The sequence below is a fragment of the Akebia trifoliata genome, chromosome 10 (genome assembly GCF_017979445.1).
Source record: "Akebia trifoliata isolate Shusen 1 chromosome 10, ASM1797944v1, whole genome shotgun sequence".
In the NCBI taxonomy this organism is placed as follows: domain Eukaryota; kingdom Viridiplantae; phylum Streptophyta; class Magnoliopsida; order Ranunculales; family Lardizabalaceae; genus Akebia; species Akebia trifoliata.
Window position 1 is genome coordinate 30,922,008 of NC_141384.1, and position 22,723 is coordinate 30,944,730.

General features: G+C 37.6%; 2 protein-coding genes across 2 annotated transcripts; one reads left to right on the forward strand and one right to left on the reverse strand.

Moving 5' to 3' along the window:
- Window positions 1-1,127: 1,127 nt before the first annotated feature.
- On the forward strand, window positions 1,128-6,183 carry LOC147393848 (PHD finger protein-like protein). The gene is made up of 5 exons (XM_086456425.1): window positions 1,128-1,472; window positions 1,556-1,714; window positions 3,776-4,036; window positions 5,059-5,742; window positions 5,893-6,183. The coding sequence occupies exons 1-5, from the start codon at window positions 1,392-1,394 to the stop codon at window positions 5,980-5,982; spliced, it is 1,275 nt and encodes a 424-aa protein (XP_086312551.1). The 5' UTR covers window positions 1,128-1,391; the 3' UTR covers window positions 5,983-6,183.
- A 2,136-nt stretch (window positions 6,184-8,319) lies between these two features.
- Window positions 8,320-21,891, reverse strand: LOC147393849 (glutamate synthase 1 [NADH], chloroplastic-like). The gene is made up of 22 exons (XM_086454947.1): window positions 21,225-21,891; window positions 21,033-21,152; window positions 20,623-20,736; window positions 19,850-20,002; window positions 19,643-19,743; window positions 19,439-19,535; window positions 18,961-19,070; window positions 18,422-18,525; window positions 18,124-18,303; window positions 17,685-18,028; window positions 17,515-17,585; window positions 16,960-17,429; window positions 15,788-16,657; window positions 15,075-15,229; window positions 14,623-14,784; window positions 12,606-14,207; window positions 11,669-11,887; window positions 11,221-11,489; window positions 10,816-11,121; window positions 10,451-10,718; window positions 9,662-9,919; window positions 8,320-8,898 (listed from the first exon to the last, which is right to left on the reverse strand). The coding sequence occupies exons 1-22, from the start codon at window positions 21,606-21,608 to the stop codon at window positions 8,638-8,640; spliced, it is 6,618 nt and encodes a 2,205-aa protein (XP_086311073.1). The 5' UTR covers window positions 21,609-21,891; the 3' UTR covers window positions 8,320-8,637.
- Window positions 21,892-22,723: the final 832 nt, after the last annotated feature.

Genomic DNA, 22,723 nt, shown 5'->3' on the forward strand with positions numbered 1-22,723 from the left:
ACATTGAAGCGATTGACGTGGCAAGTGCACAAAATCATAAATCTTTTTCTTCAAAATACACAAGGAAAAAGATCTACGATTTTGTGCACTTTCCACGTCAACCATGAATGTATCACTCATCATTTTATCATTAGTAAAAAAAATAAAGAGAGATTCTACCGCCATGTTAATTTTTGCTAATGCCACCCCAATTCATATATAAATCATCGAAGATACACATATTGGGAGGCTTTCACAAAAGTTGGCCCAACAATAAAAGCTCTCATAAAGACAAATAAAATAAAATAATCAAATTGATCCAAATTGATTTTTTTTTTTTTTTTTTAGGGTTGCAACTTGGATGAGTTGACTGTCGTGAGCTCAACTTGACCTTAATTAGGGTCGAGGGTTCAGGCAACCCAATTCACCCAAATTTGAGCATATTCAATAGAGTATATAAATTTTTTCACATTAATCAAAACAAAATTAGACTTGCTCAAAGAGCTCAACACACCTAACTTAGTCTAACCCCAATTCATCTCAAGTTTAGAAGCTTAAGTTCAATTGAATTTTGATTAACGAACTTCTCAATGCTTGGGTTGAGTTGAGTCCAGGTTGAGAGATTCACCATTTGAGTTGATCCAATCCACGCCACATTGTAGTCTTGAATTTTTTTTTTTCCTTATGTATAGTGTTAAAATATTTAAACCCTTTTTTTGTTTTCAAGTGAGGAGCTAGTTGTCAACATAGGTGGTTCAACGGGATTTGAACCAAGGTCGTGGGATCAACTCAACTTAATTCTAACCAACTTCACACCTTACCATTTGAGGGGATGGATATTACGGTTATTTATCATCCTTTAATCTTTATCCTATAATTTTGAGATTTGGGATCAATTAAACGAATCTTGCTTCTCTATTCAATATTGTCCAAATCTTTGTATTCTATTACTTGAAGTATATTACCTCTATCTATGTTTATTTTAAAAAAAAATTTCGATATTTAAAACATTCATATATTATATATAACTTATTCCACTAAAAATATTTAAAAAATTTATCTGATAACATGTATTGAATCTCATCTCTCATTGCTCTTGGAGCTCCTTTTGGCGGGAAAATCTCCTTATAAAGCCCACGCACCTATAAAAGCCCATAAACACCAACACCACAAACACCTCTCTCTCCACACCTGCTTCAGAACTCCTCTTTTGTGCCCTAAAAATGTCTGAAACACGCAACTAGATTACTTCTTTCGAACCAGCTTTTGATCTTCAGAAATCTAGGGTTTCTTGTTTTGTTACGAAATTCAGAGAAAATTTTGGAAATTTTCTATTAAATTCTGTTTATAGAACAGAAAACTTTTATCTATATAGATTTTTAGTTTCGTCAAAGCTTTGATTTTTTGCAAAAATGGCGGATGTGTTCGAAGAAGAAGCGGAGCAGACGGTGTCAATCCAAGAGTACCTTAAGAACGTCGAAGAAGAAGAGCTGGTATGGTTGATTTCTCCTATTTTGCATATAACATTCATTTTGCCCTAAATTTACGTTTTTTATCTCTTAATTTTCATTTAAAGGAAGCTGATTTGGTTCTTGGAGGAGATGAGGGAAAGGAATGCACCTATAGTGAGGGTTATATGAAGAGACAAGCGATATTTTCTTGCCTCACTTGTATTCCAGCTGGAAATGCTGGGGTTTGCACGGCTTGTAGTTTATCTTGCCACGACGGTCATGAGGTATTTTATCGAAAACCGATCTCATTTAACTTTAATCAGTGATGGATATAACATGGATTTTCAGAAATAGAGTTGATTTTCGCTTCTATTTTGGTAATTGGTGAATTTGGGATCTTCTGATAACTCAGTATTATATATATTTGACATTTATTGTTGGTATGTAATGTTTAGATTATATTCTTGGTCGATATGATATTGGTTATTAATTTGTCTACACGACGAAAGAAAAGAGACATATTTATAATTGAATATTTGTTTATTGTAGGTCTGTTCTGCACTTGTGCTATAAGGAATCTTGATAATTGTGTTTCAATAGAGGGTACTAGATACATGGCATTGCCTTTTCTCTGTGTGCATTGAGATTTGGGGTGTCTTGAATGGAAACATCATTGGAAATTCTCTGGTTAGATTAACGATCATAAATGATACTTGAGACTTCGACATGGTTTTAAGAAGCTAATTACTTTTGATTGATGGAACTAATCAATCTAATATAGTAAATTGCTTGTTTGGGGTACTTTATACTGCTTGGTGAAAAGTTTACATGTGACATTATGTGGCATTATCATAGTAGTCTTATCTCAACGACTTGGAGTCTTTTCAACGGATTTTGTTCCTCCATTCAATTTTGTCTAAAGCCATGTCTTTTGTCAATTATGATGTGTTCATAACTTCACATCCTCTTTCACTATCTCGATCCCCGTTCTTTTTTTTTTCCCTCACTCATTTAGAACGTTCAACTTGCACCTCCCTAACCGGGGTTGTAAATACTTGTAATGGGCCTTCTTTAACAGGATCAAACCATCTCAATTGACTTTTCCTTAGTTTATCACCAATTAGGGCTACTCCTACATTTTTCCAAATGTGTTCATATTTAATTTTATCTTTCCTAGTTTTTTCTCTCATCCATCAACACTCTCATCTTTGATATGCTCGGTCTAGGCACACGATGATTCTTTATTGCCCAACATTTAGCTCCATAAAGCATAGTTGGACTTATTGCTATATTCTAAACAAATTCTTTCTGTTTGATTAGGATGTCTCTATCACATAACACTCTAGAAGCACTACTCCACTTTAACCATCAAAATAAGAAAAGGGGTTAGTCTAGGATAGTTTTGGTCATCAATATTTATTGTCACTTACTCTCTATGACTAGGAGTACCATTAGTAGAGGTGCACTCCATATACTCTGTCTTGGCTCTACTTAATTTAAAGCTTTTGGATTTAAAGTAACTTTCTACAGTTCTACTTTTGCGTTGAATTAGTTTCAATTAAGTCTCTCTACTTAATTTAAAGCTTTTGGATTTAAAGTAACTTTATTGAGTTCTACTTTTGCGTTGAATTAGTTTCAATTAACTAACACTACATTATCCACAAATGATATACACTAAGATACCTGCTCCTAATTTTAACCAATTGATTTATCTATAAGTAGAAAAAACAAATATGGACTCAAAATCGAATCAATTGTGATTGGGAACTCATTTATCTCTTTTGCATTTGTTCTCACACTGGTCACGAGTCTCTCATACACATCATTATATATATTCTTGGCAATATTTAGTCTTCAAAATATTATTGATCAACTTAGTTAGCCAAGATAATCTAATGGTTTCCTTGGATTTCCATACTTGTGTTGAAATAACATCTCCTAAAGCCACATTTGCATTCAGTTTTTATTTATTTATACTTCTGGTGATTCAGTTCTTTGGAAAGATGTTTGTCCTCTAATCTCCAATGTGTCTCTTCTTTGTCCTCGGTCCCTGTGTGCTACAATAGAGTTGTAGCGTACATATGTTTTTGTTTACCCTAGGTAGAAAAACTATATTTTTCTTTATTGGTGATGATTAAAGGTTCAATTATTGGACATTAATGATATCGAAAGCTTGTGTCAATGATGCCTCCTTTTCTCAGATGCGTGATGTTGCTACTCTGTTCTACTTACATACCAATAAGGATCTTTATTCCTGAATTTGACCTTTTCATTTCTTTCTCCAATGCGTTATATTTCAATTCTTAAAATTGATGGTGTTTGTTGCTTGTTTCTATGTTGAAAAGATTGTGGAGTTGTGGACCAAGAGAAACTTCAGGTGTGATTGTGGAAATTCAAAATTTGGGGAGTTCTACTGCAAAATTTTTGCAAATAAAGATCCAGAAAATTCAGAGAACTCATACAATCAGAATTTCAAAGGTTCGTATTGCACATGTGGTCGCCCTTATCCTGATCCAGAGGCTGAAGAACAGGTTGAGATGATACAGTGCTGTATCTGCGAGGACTGGTTTCATGAGAGCCATATCGGTCTCGAGTCGTCTGATGAGGTTGGATCGTTTATAGTTCTGGTCATTGCATACTTATAATTTTGTAATGCTTAAGCCATGGGTTATCATTTCTCCGTTGGATTACTTATATCATGGTCACTAGGTTTTGGCATGGAGTAAGTCCTTCAAGTGTCTTACAGGATATAGAAAGAGGTATGGTTCGTTATGATTCATCCAAGACTGTCTAATTAGTAAGTCACTTGGGGGATGGGACCATTACCCTGAATTCACATTGATGAGATGGTCCTAAATGTTTGAGTGGTCATAAACATCCAAGACACACTAGATTTTGGATGGTCATAGATATCTTGACATTTTGCCCTGTATTTTTAAACTTGACAATTTATCTTTGTAAATAGTGTCATTTTGAAACTATCCCATCTTAGGGTTTAGTTAGATGGCATGAACATGTATCAGGGGTGCCACTCGGTGAGGTGGTAAAGTCTGCACAGACCTGTTATGGAAACCCCTCCTGTATCTGCAGCACCTGTAACAATACATTTTTTGAACTAATAATAGAGAACTGTATTAAAAATGTCACAGGATTCATGCTGGCATGCTACATCCTCTTTATTAGTTCTTTGAAAACTTTGCAATTGATCTTGTAGTTTTTGGAAATTGTTAGTGGGTTGGTCACTGTATTTGGACTCTGGTGATTTACAATTAATATCAAGTGTGAACTTCAGCTTCACCATTTTTTTTTTTCATCATCACCAGAAAGTTTATATCCGTTAAAATGTAGTAGTGATCCAAATAGGTGTTAAGGTAAGAGAAAGGTGATTGGTATGGTTTGGTCATGTGAAACAAAGGCCGATTGTACCAATTGGAAGGAATGTGCAAGTTGAAGGTTTGAAAAGAGTGACAGGAAGATCCCAAAAGGACGTGGAGGGTTGAGGAACAAGATTTACTTAGCTGACAAACAACAGTTTATATTACGTTTCCAGAATCAATACAGAGTTTGTGCTATTTATCATTCATTTACTAAAACTTATGCCTGTATTTTTTTCCCTTTTTACTCATAGATACCAAGAGATGAGGAAGGAGAACCATTATATGAGGATTTCATCTGTCAGGCATGTGCAGATATATGTTGTTTCTTGACTCTTTATCCTACAGCCATTTGGGCAACAGTTAGACAAATTGATGCTCCAGAAGATAGTACTAGTATCAAAGGACCTGTGTTGGGAGAGACAGCTTCAGCTTGTAAATCCATGTCAGAGATCGAGAATGGCATCACCCCTTCAGACTCTCTGAAAATGGATAGTGGACCTGCTCATGCTGCTTCCGAAGCTGTTTCAGGTGAAAACAATGTGTTGCTTGGAACAAACTCTCAGACAGATATGGGTTCAAATGAATGCGTCCAAAACAATCCTTCAAGTCCGAAATGCATCCTTGTAGTGGATCTTCGGGTCGCACCCTTTGGTTTGGAGAAGAAGAAACCCATGTTTCTTTCCAAAAACTGGAGAGATCTTCTTTGCAGATGTGAGACATGTGAGCTCTTTTATACCCAAAAGGGTATTGGTTTTCTAACCGACAAGGAAGACACAATTGCGGAATATGAGAAGATGGCTAAGAAGAAGAGACAAGAGAAATTGCAACAAGAGGAGGGAGCTGAGTTAAATTTTCTCAATGCACTTGGTCATGTTGAAAAAATGGAGATTCTAGGTGGCATTGCGGATATGAAGAATGAACTTCGGTCCTTCCTGGTATTATTTCCTTTATGATCTCAACTTCTCATTCATTTGATTCTGTTTCTAACATTGTTGCTTCAAGGGTAAGGTGTGGAAATCTACATCTTTTGAAAAAAATTCCCGTCATGAATTGTAAAGAGCTCTGTTTTATATTTGTTTGTGTAGGAGTCCTGTGACTCATCAAAGCCAATCACATCCGCTGATGTGCACCAGGTCTTTGAAAATCTTGCAAAGAAGCGCCAACGTCTATTGTAAGTAATTTTGTGGATTTTTTTCCTCTATCGTAGTGGTTTGTGTTAGCTATAATCTGCTGTAGTTGGTTTTGAATCAGATTCAGGCTTGAAGCCAATCATACTCCTTAAATAGTTTTAGAGTACGTTAATTGAGGGTTTTAACTTAGAACACTTTGACTCCTATGGGGTATGTTATATGATAAAATCATGTGATCTTTCGCTCTTTGTTGATCAATGTGGAATTTGCCTATTTGATTGCCTCAAAAATTGAGGTCATAGTTCTCAGTTGGATGGGACTTTGTGTCCAAAACTAAGATTGCGAACAGAAATGTTAGCCAACCCCAGATTCTTGGGGTAAGGCTTTGTTGTTGTTTTTCAAAAACGTGCTCTTCTTGGTGCAGGTGGTAATATGGTTACTAAGACCACAGATATGACAAGCAGCAACTCCAAAGGCTCTTTACGTGTCAAGCGCTCTTTATTATAAAGAGTCAAAATTAAAAAACGAGGGTCCAACAGACTCTCTACCACTCGAAGTTGGGTAGTGAACACTAAAATTCGAGATCAAGACTTGCCATATTATTAATAAAAATATAATATAAAATCATCAAAATTACTCCCCTTACTAACTTAGTAAAATTTTGAATCTTACTGAGGGTCTTTGGGTCCACATGGATCATCACATTGACAATCAAACACACAACGTCCTTCTAGATTTTATGGAAAAACTTTCACAAAATAAAAAAGGTAAAAAAAAAAAAAAATTTAGCTTGATTCAAAGTGTTGAAAATGGACGGTTATTGAACTATCAAAACTTTCAAAGCTTAAAATTAAAATTGAATAGGGAAAAATAGTTTTTATTTTTTCGAAGTTTTTAAAAATCCATTCTTTAGAAGTATGGCATCGGATCATATTTTTGGATTCCAAATGAAAGATTTGTTGAGTCTATTGGAGGACTCAACAAATCTTAAGTAAGTTAAAATAGCATTTGACAAAACATGCTCTTTATTTTAAAGAGCATTGTTGGAGATGCTCTGATACTGTGATGATGAAAAAAAAAAAAAAGTGGCTAGAATTGCGGAACAAGTTAGCAAACATCTCTCTCGCTCTCTCTATGCTTTTATAAAATCTTAAATAGCAAACATCTCTCTCGCTCTCTCTATGCTTTTATAAAATCTTGAAAGAAGATTGGAGAAAGATATTTGATTTCTTAGGATGTCATAAGAGTTAAAGGGTTATAAGAACATATTGGTGTGGCAACGTAAATTCTTAGTGAAATTATCTTGTATGATAGGGAAATTTTATCGACACTAAAAGAAACTCCAAGAGCCCTCGAATTTCTAATTACATCTCTCAAAATTAAAAAAAAATTGTTTTCCACTTTTGCCCGCGCTTAGAGTTCAGTGTGCGTCAATAAAATTTCCCTTTAAGATAAATACTGTGGATTCATCTGGTAACTTAGGATGCCCCTTGAAAAAATTCAGTAAGATTTGACTTAAACAAGAAGAGTCTCCCTCTCTTAAAACGTGATTTTGGTGTACGCTTCATATAAAATTTAGAAGTTGTTCTACCAAAAATTATTACTAGGTTTTATAAGTGGCACTTGTAAAGTAAAATAGGTTATTCTTGAATTTATACAAGGGTTGGGATCTGTTGACTCATGAGAAAACACACCATCCCAACCATTGAGATACAAAATCCGGTGGTTGAGATTTATGTGTATTTTGATAACACATATCTGTCAACCATTGGATTTTTCATGAGTTACTTGATCCTAACCCTTCTAAAAAATACCAAAATTTTCCAATAGAATCAAAATGAAATTCAAATTTTCACGAAGAAAGGAAATAGTACTTATTTATGAGAGACAACAAAATGGATTCTAAACAAACCAGCTGAAACAAATCAGTTGAAACTATCCTTTTATGTTTGGACACAATTCAATATGATATGTATAATTCTAGATGCAAAACAAAAAAAATCAATATTACTGAATTGGTCCTAACCCAATCCGATCTGATTTATTGGTAGTATTGTATATAATAACACTTATATGGGAAGAGTCCCTAAAGAGTGCCAAACATTTTTCAAAATATGATCTAAAAGTCTCGAAATGACCTGATTTTTTTTGTGTTTTTGTTTGGGGGGGTGGGGGCTGAGGATGACCCTAAAGCGTGCCAATCATCTTTCAAAATAAGAGAGTTACTATTGCCGCACCAACTTTTACTAATGCCACACCAACTGTGCGCAATTCTTTGACCATATCAAAATATTTTTTATTTTTCTCTTATATTTGATATATAAGAGTTGAAAATCACAAGGAGCACTTCTTTTCACTTTGCCAACAAATAAGAATCATCGATATAGAAAATAAGTCAAAACCAGCTAAACACAAACCCCATTTTTACATAATTTTCAGCAAATGAAACCAACTGTACATTATTGCTTAAATATTCCAGAACTAAATTTCTTAAAAAATGAAAAATATATAAATAAATAAAGACTGATAAAATCCTAAAAGCTACACAAATCCCTCCCCATAAACTACTTATCCCATCTCATCCCCAATCAAACTCCATGACTGCTCCTCAATGACATTTGTTGGTACTAGGAGAGCCGTCGATCAACTTATTTATGAATCAATATTTCTTCTTTGTCGGGACAAAACAGTATCCAACCTTTATGTCATTAGGGTTGTGTTTGTTGCCATCATGGTGCTTGATGAAGTCCTTCTGGCAGCTGTTTGTGGCAATGAGGTCAGGTACTTGTCTACCTGAGAAGCGGCTTGTCGTCCCTCTGCTATGGCCCAGACCACCAGAGATTGTCCACGTCGGCAGTCACCAGCAGCAAAGATCCCCTCCACATTGGTCGAGAAGCGACCATACTCCGCCTTGTAATTTGACCGGTTGTCTCGCTCCAAGCCCAACCGGTCCGCGACAATCTAGAAAAAATTAACATAAGCATGGTAAGTAGGTAAGAGCTCATTTTGGCCAATGTTGTCTTTAACAGAAGCATTTCTACAGAATCAATTTTCTTGAATAAGTTCTATAAGAATCGTCAGACATTTGTGAAAAAACGACTTCTCTGAACATACCAATCAAATTAAAAGGAAAATTTTAAAAGATGGGAAGTAAGACCAACTAAGCTTTATGGAGCTGAATGTTAGGTGGTCAGGAAGCCATTTTATGTCATAGATTGAAATGGACTAGTGAAACAGCTAAGAAAGCTAGAATTAAAACGAATAAACGTACAGACACTGTTAAAAGTTTTGGTCACTATATCCCAAAAACACTCTAGGGTATTTTAGTCATTAACTTAGAAGTCAAGGATATTATCATCCAAAAGAATGCAATTGATGTTCCGTTTGATTCCTGCAGAAGCTAGAATCCAGAAGCAGGTCAGGCAGCTACTGTTTCTATCCCATTTTCCACTTCTGGCTTTTGCAAGAAGCCAGAGCGCGACACCAAATGGTAATTTTGGACCCAAAATTGATTTTTATTTATTTTTTCCTTTTTTCGGGTGGGGGTGGGGGTGGGGGTGGGGGGGGGGGGGGTGTTCCAAAAGTGGGAATAGGATCCCCCAAACACTACCTAAGACGTTTAACCCCTCACCTCCTAGAATTGAGTGTCTAACCAACACTCAGAAAATCACATGCTCATCATGGGAAATTATGAACAAGATACAGGAAAAATAAAAGTAATTACCGACTCAGGACCAAGGAACCCCATGGCTAGAAGAACAAGATCGGCCTCGATCATCTCCTCCGAACCCTCTATTTCCTTGAACTGAAACTTCCCACTAGCATCCTTTTCCCACCTCACTTGCACCACCTCAAGTCCCTTCACAACCCCATTCTCACCCTCTATGAATCGCTTGGTCAAGACCTCAAAAGACCTTGGATCTTTCCCAAACTTGGCCGCTGCTTCTTGGTGACCATAATCAATTCGGAAAACACGTGGCCACTGCAAAAAGGGAGTGAAAAGTACATAGCAACTTGGTCAGACATCATAAGAACGTGCTACATGTGAGGTTTATAAGTTACAATGCTCACTGGATGCACATACAGCTCTCAATCTTATAGACAGCTACAGTTTGCCCGTGCTGTTAAAAGGGTAAAAGATGAAAGATAGTAACGTTACAGGGGTATTATTGAAAGAGGGGGGGGGGGGGGGTTCAAAGAGGAAGGATAGTAAAATTGGAGGGATATTATTGAAAAAGTGGGGAGAAAAGGAAAGACAATAAAGTTGAAGAGGGTGAAAAGAAAAAGTAATAAAGTGAGGTGGTAGGGACCACTCCACTGTAGCTGCAGTGAGACATTTATACCCCAAAACTGTCATTGTAGTGGGACCCACCTTTATGTTTTATTATATAGATGTTTGTAGTAGAAAAGATTTCATTGATGTTTTTCTTTGGCTATCTAAGAGAAATCATGTGGTGTAAAGAATTTACTACAAAAATGAAATCATTGTGTTGTCCGAGGATAAAGTGTATACCTGGGGCCAAGGGTTGCCAGGAGCCCTGGTTTGAGGTGGCTGAGGCAGAAGCTCTAAATTAGTGATGCTGGTGCAGCCATGCCGCATAGATGTCCCTATGCAGTCCGTACCTGTGTCACCTCCTCCTATGACCACTACCTTCTTCCCCTTAGCGGATATGTAATTCTCATCCTTGAGATTGCTGTCAAGCAAACTTTTTGTGTTTGCATGAAGAAACTCCATGGCAAAATGGATGCCCGAGAGCTCCCGCCCTGGAACGGGAAGATCCCTGCACCCAATAACAGTATATTAGACATTTGACACATTAACTTCATTATACTTGAGGTTCGAGACTAATGCTTTTTTTTTTTTAATCTTCATATTACCTTGGTTTTGTAGCTCCTACGGTCAAAACAATGGCATCATTCTCTGCACGAAGCCGTTCAAGGGAATACGAGGGATCTGTTCCAACATTGGCATTCACCACAAATTCAACGCCTTCCTTGGCCATAAGGTTGACACGTCTTTGAACAATGTCCACCTTGTCAGCCTTCATGTTAGGAACACCATACATCATTAGTCCTCCAATTCGGTCAGCACGCTCGAACACTGTCACCAAATGGCCCATTCTATTAAGCTGATCAGCGGCAGCCAAGCCAGACGGTCCGCTACCCACGATAGCGACTCTCTTCCTGCATTCACAAAAACAGTATATTTTCATTCTAATATAATGTTTCCATACGAAATACTCATTCTGCACATCAAACTAAAGAGGACAATAGAAAACATACCCAGTTCTTCTAAAAGGAGGTCGTGGGACCATCCAACCTTCTTCAAAGGCCTTGTCTATAATGGAGCACTCTATGCTTTTGATGGATACAGGGTTCTCAATTATGCCAAGCACACAGGAACCTTCACAAGGTGCAGGGCACACACGGCCAGTGAACTCTGGAAAGTTATTAGTTTCTAATAGCCGATCCAATGCTTCACGCCACCTATTTTGATATACCAACTCATTGAACTCTGGTATCTTATTCCCAAGAGGACACCCGGAGTTATCCTGAATAGAAAGAAATAACCAAGAAGCAAACATAAATTGGATTAGAAAACTAAATTGCATCTTAAATACAAAAATCTCAAATAAGAAGAACTAAAACATCATCATGTCATATCACACACACGCACATGCACATGCACACACACACACACACAATATACCAGTAAAAAAAAAATTATTACCTGATGGCAAAAGGGAGTTCCACAGTCCATGCAACGGGCAGATTGGGTCTTTAGCAGCGGGCTTGGTTTCGACCCCTCCATAACCTCTTCCCAATCGTTAATCCGAACATTAGGGTCTCTGTATGAAATGCTCTCGCGCTCATAAGCAACAAAGCCCCGATGCTTGACAGCATTGTCAACCCGAGTTGGTCTCTTCAAATGTTGTGCTTCTTCCACATCCTGTGACTTCCAAAAACACTTGTTAGACTCGTAAACATAGGACTCCATTAAAAACATGTTAACCTCAAACCATATAACAAGCAAATCTCCAGAAGGTCAAAATAAAGGATTTCTGCTCTCTTTTTTAAAGTGACCAAAACCAATATGGTCTTCTCGAAAGGCTAACGTAAACTCATTACCACACAAGAACAAATCTTGTCTTGAGATAAGGCAAAATGATTCTAGAGTGAATTCTTCAAGCTTCAAAACTCAAGAAATGAAATCCTTATGCCAAGTAAAAAGTCTGCCAAGCGAGTAAAAATTGATGATTGTATGAGTCATTAAGTCAATTTAAAATACAAGTCACCAAGTTCATCTGAAATATGTCACAAATATAAACAAATTAGAGGCTGCAAAATTTATAAAATAATGTTGGTCATTCCCGGAATTTTTTACTAGGGTTTGACTCAGGGATACAAAAACTGACTCGCCAGGTTTATGATTAGGAAACCAACACTTGTGATTTTCAATGACAAAAGATCCTATTTTTTTGAGTGGCACCTTTTTCAGCACAAAATCAAATGCGGATGTTTCAGAAGCATTCTAAAAAGTAACAAACAAAATAGTTAGGGGAATGAGATGATGTCATCTATACTGTAACCCAGTAATTGGGTCAGAAACACAAATTCTATTATGGGAAGTTTAAGTCAGGAATTACTAATCAGAAATATGCATTTACCAGTCTTGGTTTCCCATTCACTGATGTGGCTGCCAACTGCTTAAGCTCTTCAAAAGCATCTTTTTCCATCAATTCTGCTTCTTCTCGTTCCTCGGATTCTCTAGTAGCTTGTTCCCCAGCTTCCTTGGTGAGTTTTTCCAACTTCATGTTTTCAAGAATCTGCTTATAATCCCTAGGGAACACTTTAATGAACTTGGGTAGAAGATTCTCAAAGTCAGCGAGGACTTCTCTGGCTAACTTACTTTTCGTGTGACGTTGATGTTGTTGTATCAACATCCTCAGGGTCATAATATCATCTTCATCTTCAACTTTATCGAGATCCACCAACTCCATATTACATCGAGATTCGAACTTCTCATCCACGTCGAGAATATAGGCAATCCCACCACTCATTCCTGCTGCAAAATTCCTCCCCGTTTTCCCAAGCACAACAACAATCCCACCTGTCATATATTCACAGCCATGATCACCAACACCCTCTACAACAGCCCTGGCACCTGAATTACGCACACAGAATCTCTCAGCAGCCATTCCATTAAAATATGCCTCCCCACTTGTTGCTCCATAGAGAACCACATTGCCAATCACTATGTTTTCCTTTGGATCAAACTGGCTTTTTCTTGGAGGGTACACTACAATCTTACCACCCGATAATCCTTTCCCGACATAATCATTGCTGTCTCCTTCAAGTTCGATCATAATGCCAGGAGAGAGAAAGGCTCCAAGGCTCTGACCAGCACTACCACTGAGTTTGATGTGGATGGTATCTGCGGGAAGCCCAGCCATGTGGTAGCGTTTAGTGACTTCATGGCTAAGCATGGTTCCAACTGCACGGTTCACGTTACATATTGGCATTTCAATGTATACAGGAAGACTTTTTTCTAAAGCAGCTTCTGATAAAGATATCAGCTTTTGGTCCAAAGCCATGTCCAATCCATGATCTTGTTTCTGGATGCAGTATTGGGCAGCTTCAGGCCGGAAGTCAGCAGCAGGTCTTAGTAACAGTGAGAGATTGATGTTTTCTAGCTTCTCGTTGTTCTTTACAACTTCTTTATCGATTTCCAACATATCCGAACGACCAATCATCTCATTAATTGTGCGGAATCCAAGCTGAGACATGATCTCCCGTACCTCCTCGGCTAGCATGAAAAAGAAATTGATTACGTGCTCGGGTTCTCCAGCAAACTTCTCACGGAGAACGGGATCTTGAGTAGCAATACCAACCGGGCAGGTGTTCTTGTGGCACTTCCGCATCATGATGCAGCCAAGAGTTATGAGAGGGGCTGTGCTGAAACCGAACTCTTCTGCACCAAGAAGTGCCGCAATGACCACATCTCTTCCAGTTTTTAATTGGCCATCTGTCTGAAGAACGGTTCTTCCACGAAGGTCGTTTGCAACTAGGGTCTGGTGGGTCTCAGCCAGACCTAGCTCCCAGGGTAGTCCAGCATTCTTGATGCCAGTCCAACGAGAAGCTCCTGTGCCTCCATCGTGACCTGAGATCAAAACATGATCGGCATGGCCCTTCACAACTCCACTGGCAATGATTCCCACACCGGCTTCGGATACCAACTTCACGCTGATTCGAGCCCCTGGATTTGAGTTCTAGTAAAGAACAAAAGACAAACTATTAAATTAATATAATTAAACTCAAGGGGAAGATACTCCAAAAGCGGGGATCCTGGCATGCATTATGTCAAATATCGAGGAAAATCCATTCTGGCTTCAAAGGGGACTTTTCTTCTGATGAATAAATGGAAATATTACTTTGTCAATTTAGGGCAATGTCATTTGACTTGGGATATCAAACAGATAGGATCCATATAAACCAACTATCCAATCATTACCTCGACTTTCTGGGCTATTTTTCAAATGTACAACTAATACTAGAAAATATCTTTATTATAGATATTGCTATTAAGAAGTTTCATACCATAGTTCCTTTGATTGGATCATTGGCTCAAGCGAAATTTTGTTATGTATGATGATCATGTTAGCAACAATGTAAAACAATACGTACCTTAAGATCATGGATTAGTTGAGCGAGGTCCTCAATGGAATAGATATCATGATGGGGAGGTGGGCTGATGAGTCCCACACCAGCAATCGAATTCCTAGTGACCGCAATATCACCAATAACCTTATGGCCTGGAAGTTCACCTCCCTCACCTGGCTTGGCCCCCTGTTTCAAGAAGAAACTACAATTTGAGAAAAGGTCCAACCTATAAAGAGAAGCAAGATTCCAGTTCATATATAATCTCACCAAATGCCAAAGGTAGGTCTCGGTTAAAGATGCAAAGGCACCCAAAGGTGCTTTGCAGATTCAGCCACATCTGTCCATGAACATAAATTCATAAACAAGAGGAACTTTCGTTCCAAGAGGAATACATGAATTTCAAGATCATAAGTATGAACTATGAACTATGAACTAGAGAGTGGTGAGACTCTTAAAGTATAATATCAAACAATTACCTGAGCCATTTTTATCTGTAGTTCATCGGCATTCGTTAGATAATTGATTGAGACTCCGAATCTTCCACTTGCAACTTGTTTAATTGCACTCCTCTTTGGATTCATTGAACCATCTGGAAGAGGCTCCATGCGTGATGGGTTCTCACCACCCTCGCCTTCAGCAACAATTGTATGACAAATCAAGGAATAAGAACCATGCAAGGAGGAAATATTTGCTAAAATCATTCAAAATTCACAAAAACCGGCCAAAAATAACCAACAAAAGACTTTGAAAGACAAACTCGATACATCTCAAAGAAGCATTTCAGAAACAATCAAATTTTTATAAAATTTTGAAACAAGAAATCAATTTTGTTGAGTCTATATTTTCCTCCACTCTCGGGTGTGTCAAACCCCAGTGAAGCCCTGTGACCCTCTTATTTTCATAGTTCTCCTCTTCTCCAATAGATAGATCTTTTGGAGTAGTTGGTTGGTTAACATGGTATCGGAGCGCTAGGTTCATATAGGTTAAAGTGTTTGATTCTTTCCACTCCCGTGGCTGAGGGGGAGTGTTGAGTGTATATTTTCCTCCACTCTCGGGTGTGTCATACTCCAATTAAGCCTTGTGACACTCCTATATTCATAGTTCTCCCCCTCTCCAACAGATTGGTTAACTGGAAAAAAGCAATAAAAAATCCAAGAGAATCTTAAATGTGAAAAAAAAATAAAAATACCTGTATTTGATTTTCCACCAATTTTGTTCATGGCAATAGCCAGGGTGGTGTGTGCTTCCAACGATATCGATCCATAACTCATGGCCCCAGTACAGAAGCGCCTTACTATCTCACTAGCAGGTTCAACTTCTTCCAAAGGAACCTTCACCTCCGCCACTTTAAACTTCATCATCCCTCGCAAATTACAGGTCTTATTCAGCTCTTGTATGCGCTTAGAGTACTCTTTATATGTCGCCACACTGTTTGTTCTTGCGGCTTCTTGCAGCTTTGTTATAGCAAGCGGATCATTAAGGTGCACCTCACCACCTTTTCTCCAATGATAATCCCCGGGATTCGGCAATGCCACGGCCTCTGCACTTCCAGGAGGCAAAACACGGCTAGGAAATGCAAGTTCATGCAGTTGAAGAGCATCTCGAGCAAGCATTTTGAACGTTGCACCTTCAACTCTACTGGGAGTCCCATTGAAACACCTCTGGATCACCTCAGATGAGAGGCCCAGAGCTTCGAAAATCTGAGCACCCTTGTATGAAGCCAAGGTTGAAATACCCATTTTAGCAAGAACTTTCATCATTCCATAATTGCTTGCTTTGAAGTACTTCTTGACTAGAACCTCTTTTGAGTGAAACTCACCGCTTGACTTTGGTGGGATCTTTCCATCAATCTGTAGCCTCCAAATGGCTTCTATGGCTAAATATGGGCAAATAGCATCAGCACCAAAACCAACCAGAGTACAGAAGTGATGCACTTCACGCGGCTCAGCAGATTCAACTATCAAGGCAATTTGAGTGCGTTCAAGATTTGAGACTAAGTGGTGATGAACAGCACCAACGGCCAGGAGGGAGCTTACAGCAACCCGCGTTGATGAGAAAGCTACATTGAATCAAATAATAAAGACTGATAAACTGGGGCAAGAACTAAAAAATAAAAAAGTGAGATAATTACAACCATAAAATTACAAAAACAAACATGCTATTCACGAATTCTTTCAGTAAAACCGTGTCCCTATAAATAGAATGGTAATAAGTATGAAATCTTTAACGCAAGTGTTCAAAGAGCAAGATAAGTTAATGAAGAAAATTTGTCTGCACTGCCAAGTTCACAATTTTGACACAACTTGATCTTTTTAAAACCAGAGTTTTCTCATTGTTCTACAGATGAAGAGTTTAAGGTACCTCTGTCAGATAGTACTAATGTGGTGTAACCTTCCTTAATTGCATTATGTGCTTCAATAGAGATCCTGTCCAAGGTCTCCTTCAAACCTTTCCTACCACGGATTTTGGAATAAGTGATGTCAAGAACCTTGCTTCGCCAACCTCTGTAGTTCATGCCTTTAATGGCCTCCATTTCTTCAATGGACAAGAGAGGCCCTTTTAGCGAAAGGCGGTGGCATTGTGTTTCAGTGGTTTCAGTGAGATCGCCTTCCGGACCAATCATGCACTCCATGGAGGTCACTATCTTCTCTCGGATTGGATCAATTGGTGGGTTTGTGACCTGAGCAAACATTTGCTTGAAATACTCAAATGTGAGTTTCTCTCTGTTTGACATCACAGCCAAGGGAGCATCATTGCCCATCGAACCAAGTGCCTCAGTACCGTCTTTTGCCATGGGTAGCAACAACATCTCCAATGCTTCAACAGTGTAACTGTGGACGAGGAAGGTAAGCCAGCATTTCATTTTATTCTTCTATATATTTGCTACAGAGTAAATAGCGAAAGTTATTTACTCACCCAAAAGCCTTTAGTGGAGACAACAGACCATGAATACCCATGTCTTCCACATCATCATCATGACCAGATGCCTAAAAATAAAAGTACATACATAAGACACATTTAGAATTTTCAATAAAGCAGAATACATTAAAAAAAAGGGGGACTGTAAGACAAGATGATGGACTAACTGTCACTGCTCCAGATATGGCTGGTGGGACCCTTTTAGATTTATGAACAGAATTAACAATGTCTTTCAGTTTTATTTTCTGTCTTTTGAGCCACTCCGCATAAGGCCGTGCTAGTGAATATTGCTTCTTCAAGGCCTCATCATCTACAACAACATGCTTCTCGAAATCTACCAATAGCATCATTCCGGGGTGAAGTCTTCCTTTCCTTAACACATCTTCAGGTGGAATGTCAACAACACCAACTTCACTTGCCATGATAACTCGCCCATTGTTTGTAATGTAAAAGCGACCAGGACGCAATCCATTACGGTCCAATGTTGCTCCAAGATAACGGCCATCAGTAACTGCAAATTATTCTAATAAACATAAGTATAAAAAAAAGAGCATTATTTGAAGAATATTATTTCAATGTGAAGCCAATTTGTTCTAGAACTTTTACACGATATAAGAGCAGGCCCATCCCATGGTTCCATAAGAGCTGAGAAATATTCATACAAGGCCTTTCGGTCAGGATCCATATTATTGTCATTTTGCCATGCCTCTGGGATCATCATCATGATCGCTTCAGGGAGACTTCTACCTGCTCGAACTAGAAGCTCCAGGACGCCATCAAAAGCTCCTAAAATAATCAGATTCTTTTTGAGTTAGGAAAATGGCAAGTTTTTCACATGTGAACTCGTGTTTTGTGGTAAATGCTCATATCCCATATACAAATATGCAAAATGTTCCAATCTCACCTGAATCAGATGAGCTGGCATCCATAATTGGTAGAAGTTTCTCCATCTCATTCTCCGTTAAGCCAAGCTCCGTGCACTTCAGTAGACCTTCGCGTGCCTTCATCCTGATTGAAGAAAAACAAGCAAGTGCATTAGCATCTCAATATCTATCAAATGAGAAGTATATCATTCAGCAAATGGTATAGACGGTTATTAGTCATTCAATAGGTCTTGATCCATCAATCTGGATAGTCCAATTACTTGTGTTATGGATATTTGTCTGTGTTAGATCTCACTTAGCAATACCAAAATATTTAATATTACAAAGATGTTTTGACATGTAAAAACTAAAAAAGGAGTAAAATAATGAAAAAATATAAAATTTACATATTTGATTCTCGAGAATGTGCAAGTAGAAGGTTCTAAAAGAGTGGTTTGAAGATAAAAAATAACGTGTATTGTTGTAGTGAGAGGGGATATGAACACACTTAAATTAAAGACATATTTTTAGAGAAAAATATACTGGCAGCAAGAACTCTAAGAAGAACTCCATTTCATACCAGTTCACGTTGCCCCTCAGTGTGTTGATCTCCCCATTGTGTCCCAAGATACGCATGGGTTGAGCACGATCCCAGCTAGGGAAAGTGTTTGTCGAGAAGCGAGAATGGATCTGCAAAGAAATCAGATAAACCCATAATATCTCTCACACAGATTCACATATTTTATTGATAATGATAGAGAAGTCATCCGAGAAATAAAGAACATGAATTTTGTATTCAAGGTATAGAATGAACATAATGGGAACCATAAGCTACCCTGACCAAAATCCAATTTCTTTTCTGGAACATGGTTGAATCCATATTAAGGCTTTTTTCTTACCCACCCAAGGCATCCACTCCAACATTCTATTTCAATTTCAAGGCCTTGAGACGAATCTTAACCTCACATTTGTTCAGACACAAGTGATTCCACCATGTTCTTGACTTTGAAGTATGGAGTTTGTGGAGAATAAGTAAAGGAAATAAGTAATATATTTACCAGGGCCATGTAGCTCGTGAAGCATTCATCGCCAAGATCTGCATAGTAGTAGTTTTTCAATTGATCTGGCTTCAGTTGACCTTTGTAAACAACAGTCCTGCCAAACCAAATAAAGAATAAACTTCATAGCTACAGACCTACAACAAACATAAAACCCATACTTTCTTTAACAAATTGAACAACAAAGCTTCCAAAAGAGCACACCTTGAGGACAGAGAACATATATAGAAGTCCTTAACTGCACCAAGTTGGATGTTTAAAGCAGTACGTATAGCCACCATTGAAACTCTTCTTAATATGTACATCTGTGGATGGAGCAAACAAGGATGAATAATACATACAACTTATTCTGAAGTTATTTCAAATTAAAAAGGATATAGACACAACAACATGAACCTTTAAACCAACAACCTGTTGTTCAAAATCAGCTTTCGACCTAGGACTTGGTGTGAGAAACACTTGTTCAATAACAGGTTCCGTCTGTAGAGCAGACTCACCCAAACCCGTGTTATTAGTTGGAACCGAACGCCAACCAAGCACAACATGCCCTAGAGACTCCGCGACCTGGGCATAGAATAATGAACTTAAACAAAAAAAAATCTTAAAAACATTGGAACAATAAACTCAAAATGCTGCATAAACAAAGAAAGCAAACCATGTAGAGAAAAATATAAATGTATACATTAGGATTCTCTGAAAAATAATGCCCGCTCTTACACGTAGTAAAGGTCATATTTTAGCAGGTTAGGGATTAGCAGAAATGACTTAAATGCACAAAAAAGTAAGAAATAATATGGCTAAAATATGCTTGAAAATTCATTTAAGAAGCAAACACTCTATCATAGCCACCATTCAAACGACAATATTTAACATGATGATGTGTCCCTTTACACACAACTAGATCAATCCACCATGAAATATGGAGATAGCCTTTGGTACAAAGTAATGTATTTACCTAAACAAACAAAATAACAAAAAGAAATTCACAACTACATGCCTAAAAAAATATAAGAATCATCAAATACAAAATCAAAATATAAATATATATAAACGACTTGTCAATCATAACAAACAAGTCAAACCAATTGGAAAATCAGGATATAGCTGAACAAACGTACAGAATTTCCATATCTTACATAGACCAACCACATAAAAATTGTGTTACATATATCATCAATAATTACCTTATTGAATACAGTTTTGCTTTCTTCCCTTCGATTCTCAGATGTTGGCAAGAAGAACATTCCAACTGCATATTCCCCTGGTGGGGGTAGATGAAATCCAACATCCTTAGCAACCTACAAAAAAAAATGGTAAACCAAACAGCAAGATCAATACAAGACGTAATTTGTTTAGATTCGACTTTAATTATGATGATGATGCATTACTCAATGTAAATCAGACATCATAGAAACCGAAAAGGATCCAATACGGTTCAAGCAACTACTAAAATTTGACATAGTTGTTAATCGTTATCACGAAATTCTACGGATTAGACAAGAAAAACTATGAAATAAATGAACACAAGTGAAGAAAAAAAACACTATTATCTATTGAAATTGAATAGAAAAGAAAGAAACAGAGAAAAACATGCCTCCTTGAAGAAGTTGTGTGGGAGGGCAACAAGAATTCCAGCTCCATCACCTGTGTTTGTTTCGCAACCACAAGCACCTCTATGAGCCATCCTTACTAACATCTCCAATGCATCAGTCACCTACAATCAACGCGATTCAGAATCAAACAACAAAAACCACTAAAAATATATATATTTTTTAATTAAGCTTACAGTTTTTCTGCTGCTTTCTCCGGAAAGCTCTGCAACGAATCCAACTCCGCAAGAATCCTTATCAAATGATGGATCATATAGACCAAGCGGCTTCTCCGGAACCTGCGAAAGTGCCATGGATCGAACCACAACTCTGAGTTTAGGAGAACGTCCTGGACCTTCTGATCTCCAAAGATGAAATCGTTCCAATCCAGATTGACGCAATCGGATCCCGAAGAACTTATTCTCCACAACATTATGTATTTTCTTACCAGAACAACTACATGATACTCTGCTTTTCAAAGGAGAAATGTTCCATCGATGATTTGTGATTTGGCGATTATACGAAGGACGAACAGTAGAATTGCTTCGGATTTGAAAGCATGAACCAGGAACAGAAGCCATGCTTGAACTTGAACAGAGATTAAAAAAAAAAAAAATTTACTTCAATAAAAACAACAAATCTTTCCTTTCAGATTCAATGAAAGATTAAGAAACTCAAATCAAAACACTCACACTGAAGATTCTCTGAAAAAACAAATTATGGAAACAACTGTGTTCAGATCTGAAAAAAATGAATTCGAGAGGATTTTTCTCTAACTAAGTTTATCCAGATCATCGTATGAGAGACAGTTCTCACTAGATCGAAATTACGAGCGGACTCTTGTTTCCCTCGCCAGAAAATTTTGCATTTTATAAATAAATATAAATATAGGCCCACGGCCCACCATCAACATCTACCTCCACTATCCCATTCTATTATTTCACGTTTATCTATAGAGATTCGTATTGGACCTTGAGATTCAAAGTGTCGTGTCATCTCAACCGTTTATTTGATTGAAAGCGTCAAACGATCTTTCAAATTTGTGTTTTTTTATTTAATTTACTGTGAAGGTCTGTGGGCCGACATCTGTTTCAGAGAGAAAATGATGTTACAAATTGGATTTGTGTGTCGAGCCACGTGGCATACGAGGGCGACTTGTGATGTATCCCATCTCTTGACCCACTCCGAACCTTAACAGCTAATAGGTTCGGTTCCGAGCCGTCGCGGTTCGTTTTAATTAAAATCCCACTTTAAAGCTTGATTAATTGTTTTTATCATTAGTATAGGTAGTCAAAATAGCGTGAAAATCGTAGGCCTTAGCCATAGATTCTGTTATTTATTAAACGAATTAGATAATTTAATTTAAAAATAAATAAAAATAATATAATTAGGTGGCTAGCCGAAGACAACACCATGACAGCACGGATGATGTCATTTAACGACAACAGATTTGTGAAGCAGCTGAGTTATTACATAAATACTCGATAATAAAAAATCTTATTATACAATTCAAGGTAATTTAGGCGTATCCCTGTGGTTTGGTGAGCATTTGAGATACCACTATATTTTCAAACGGATGACATGGCACTTGACCTTGGTCCTCTCTTATAGAATAATTAAATTGACTTAAATACTCTCATCTTCGACCTTAGTGAAAAACATTGTTTTTTATTAATAAAAAAATAATAATAAGTGT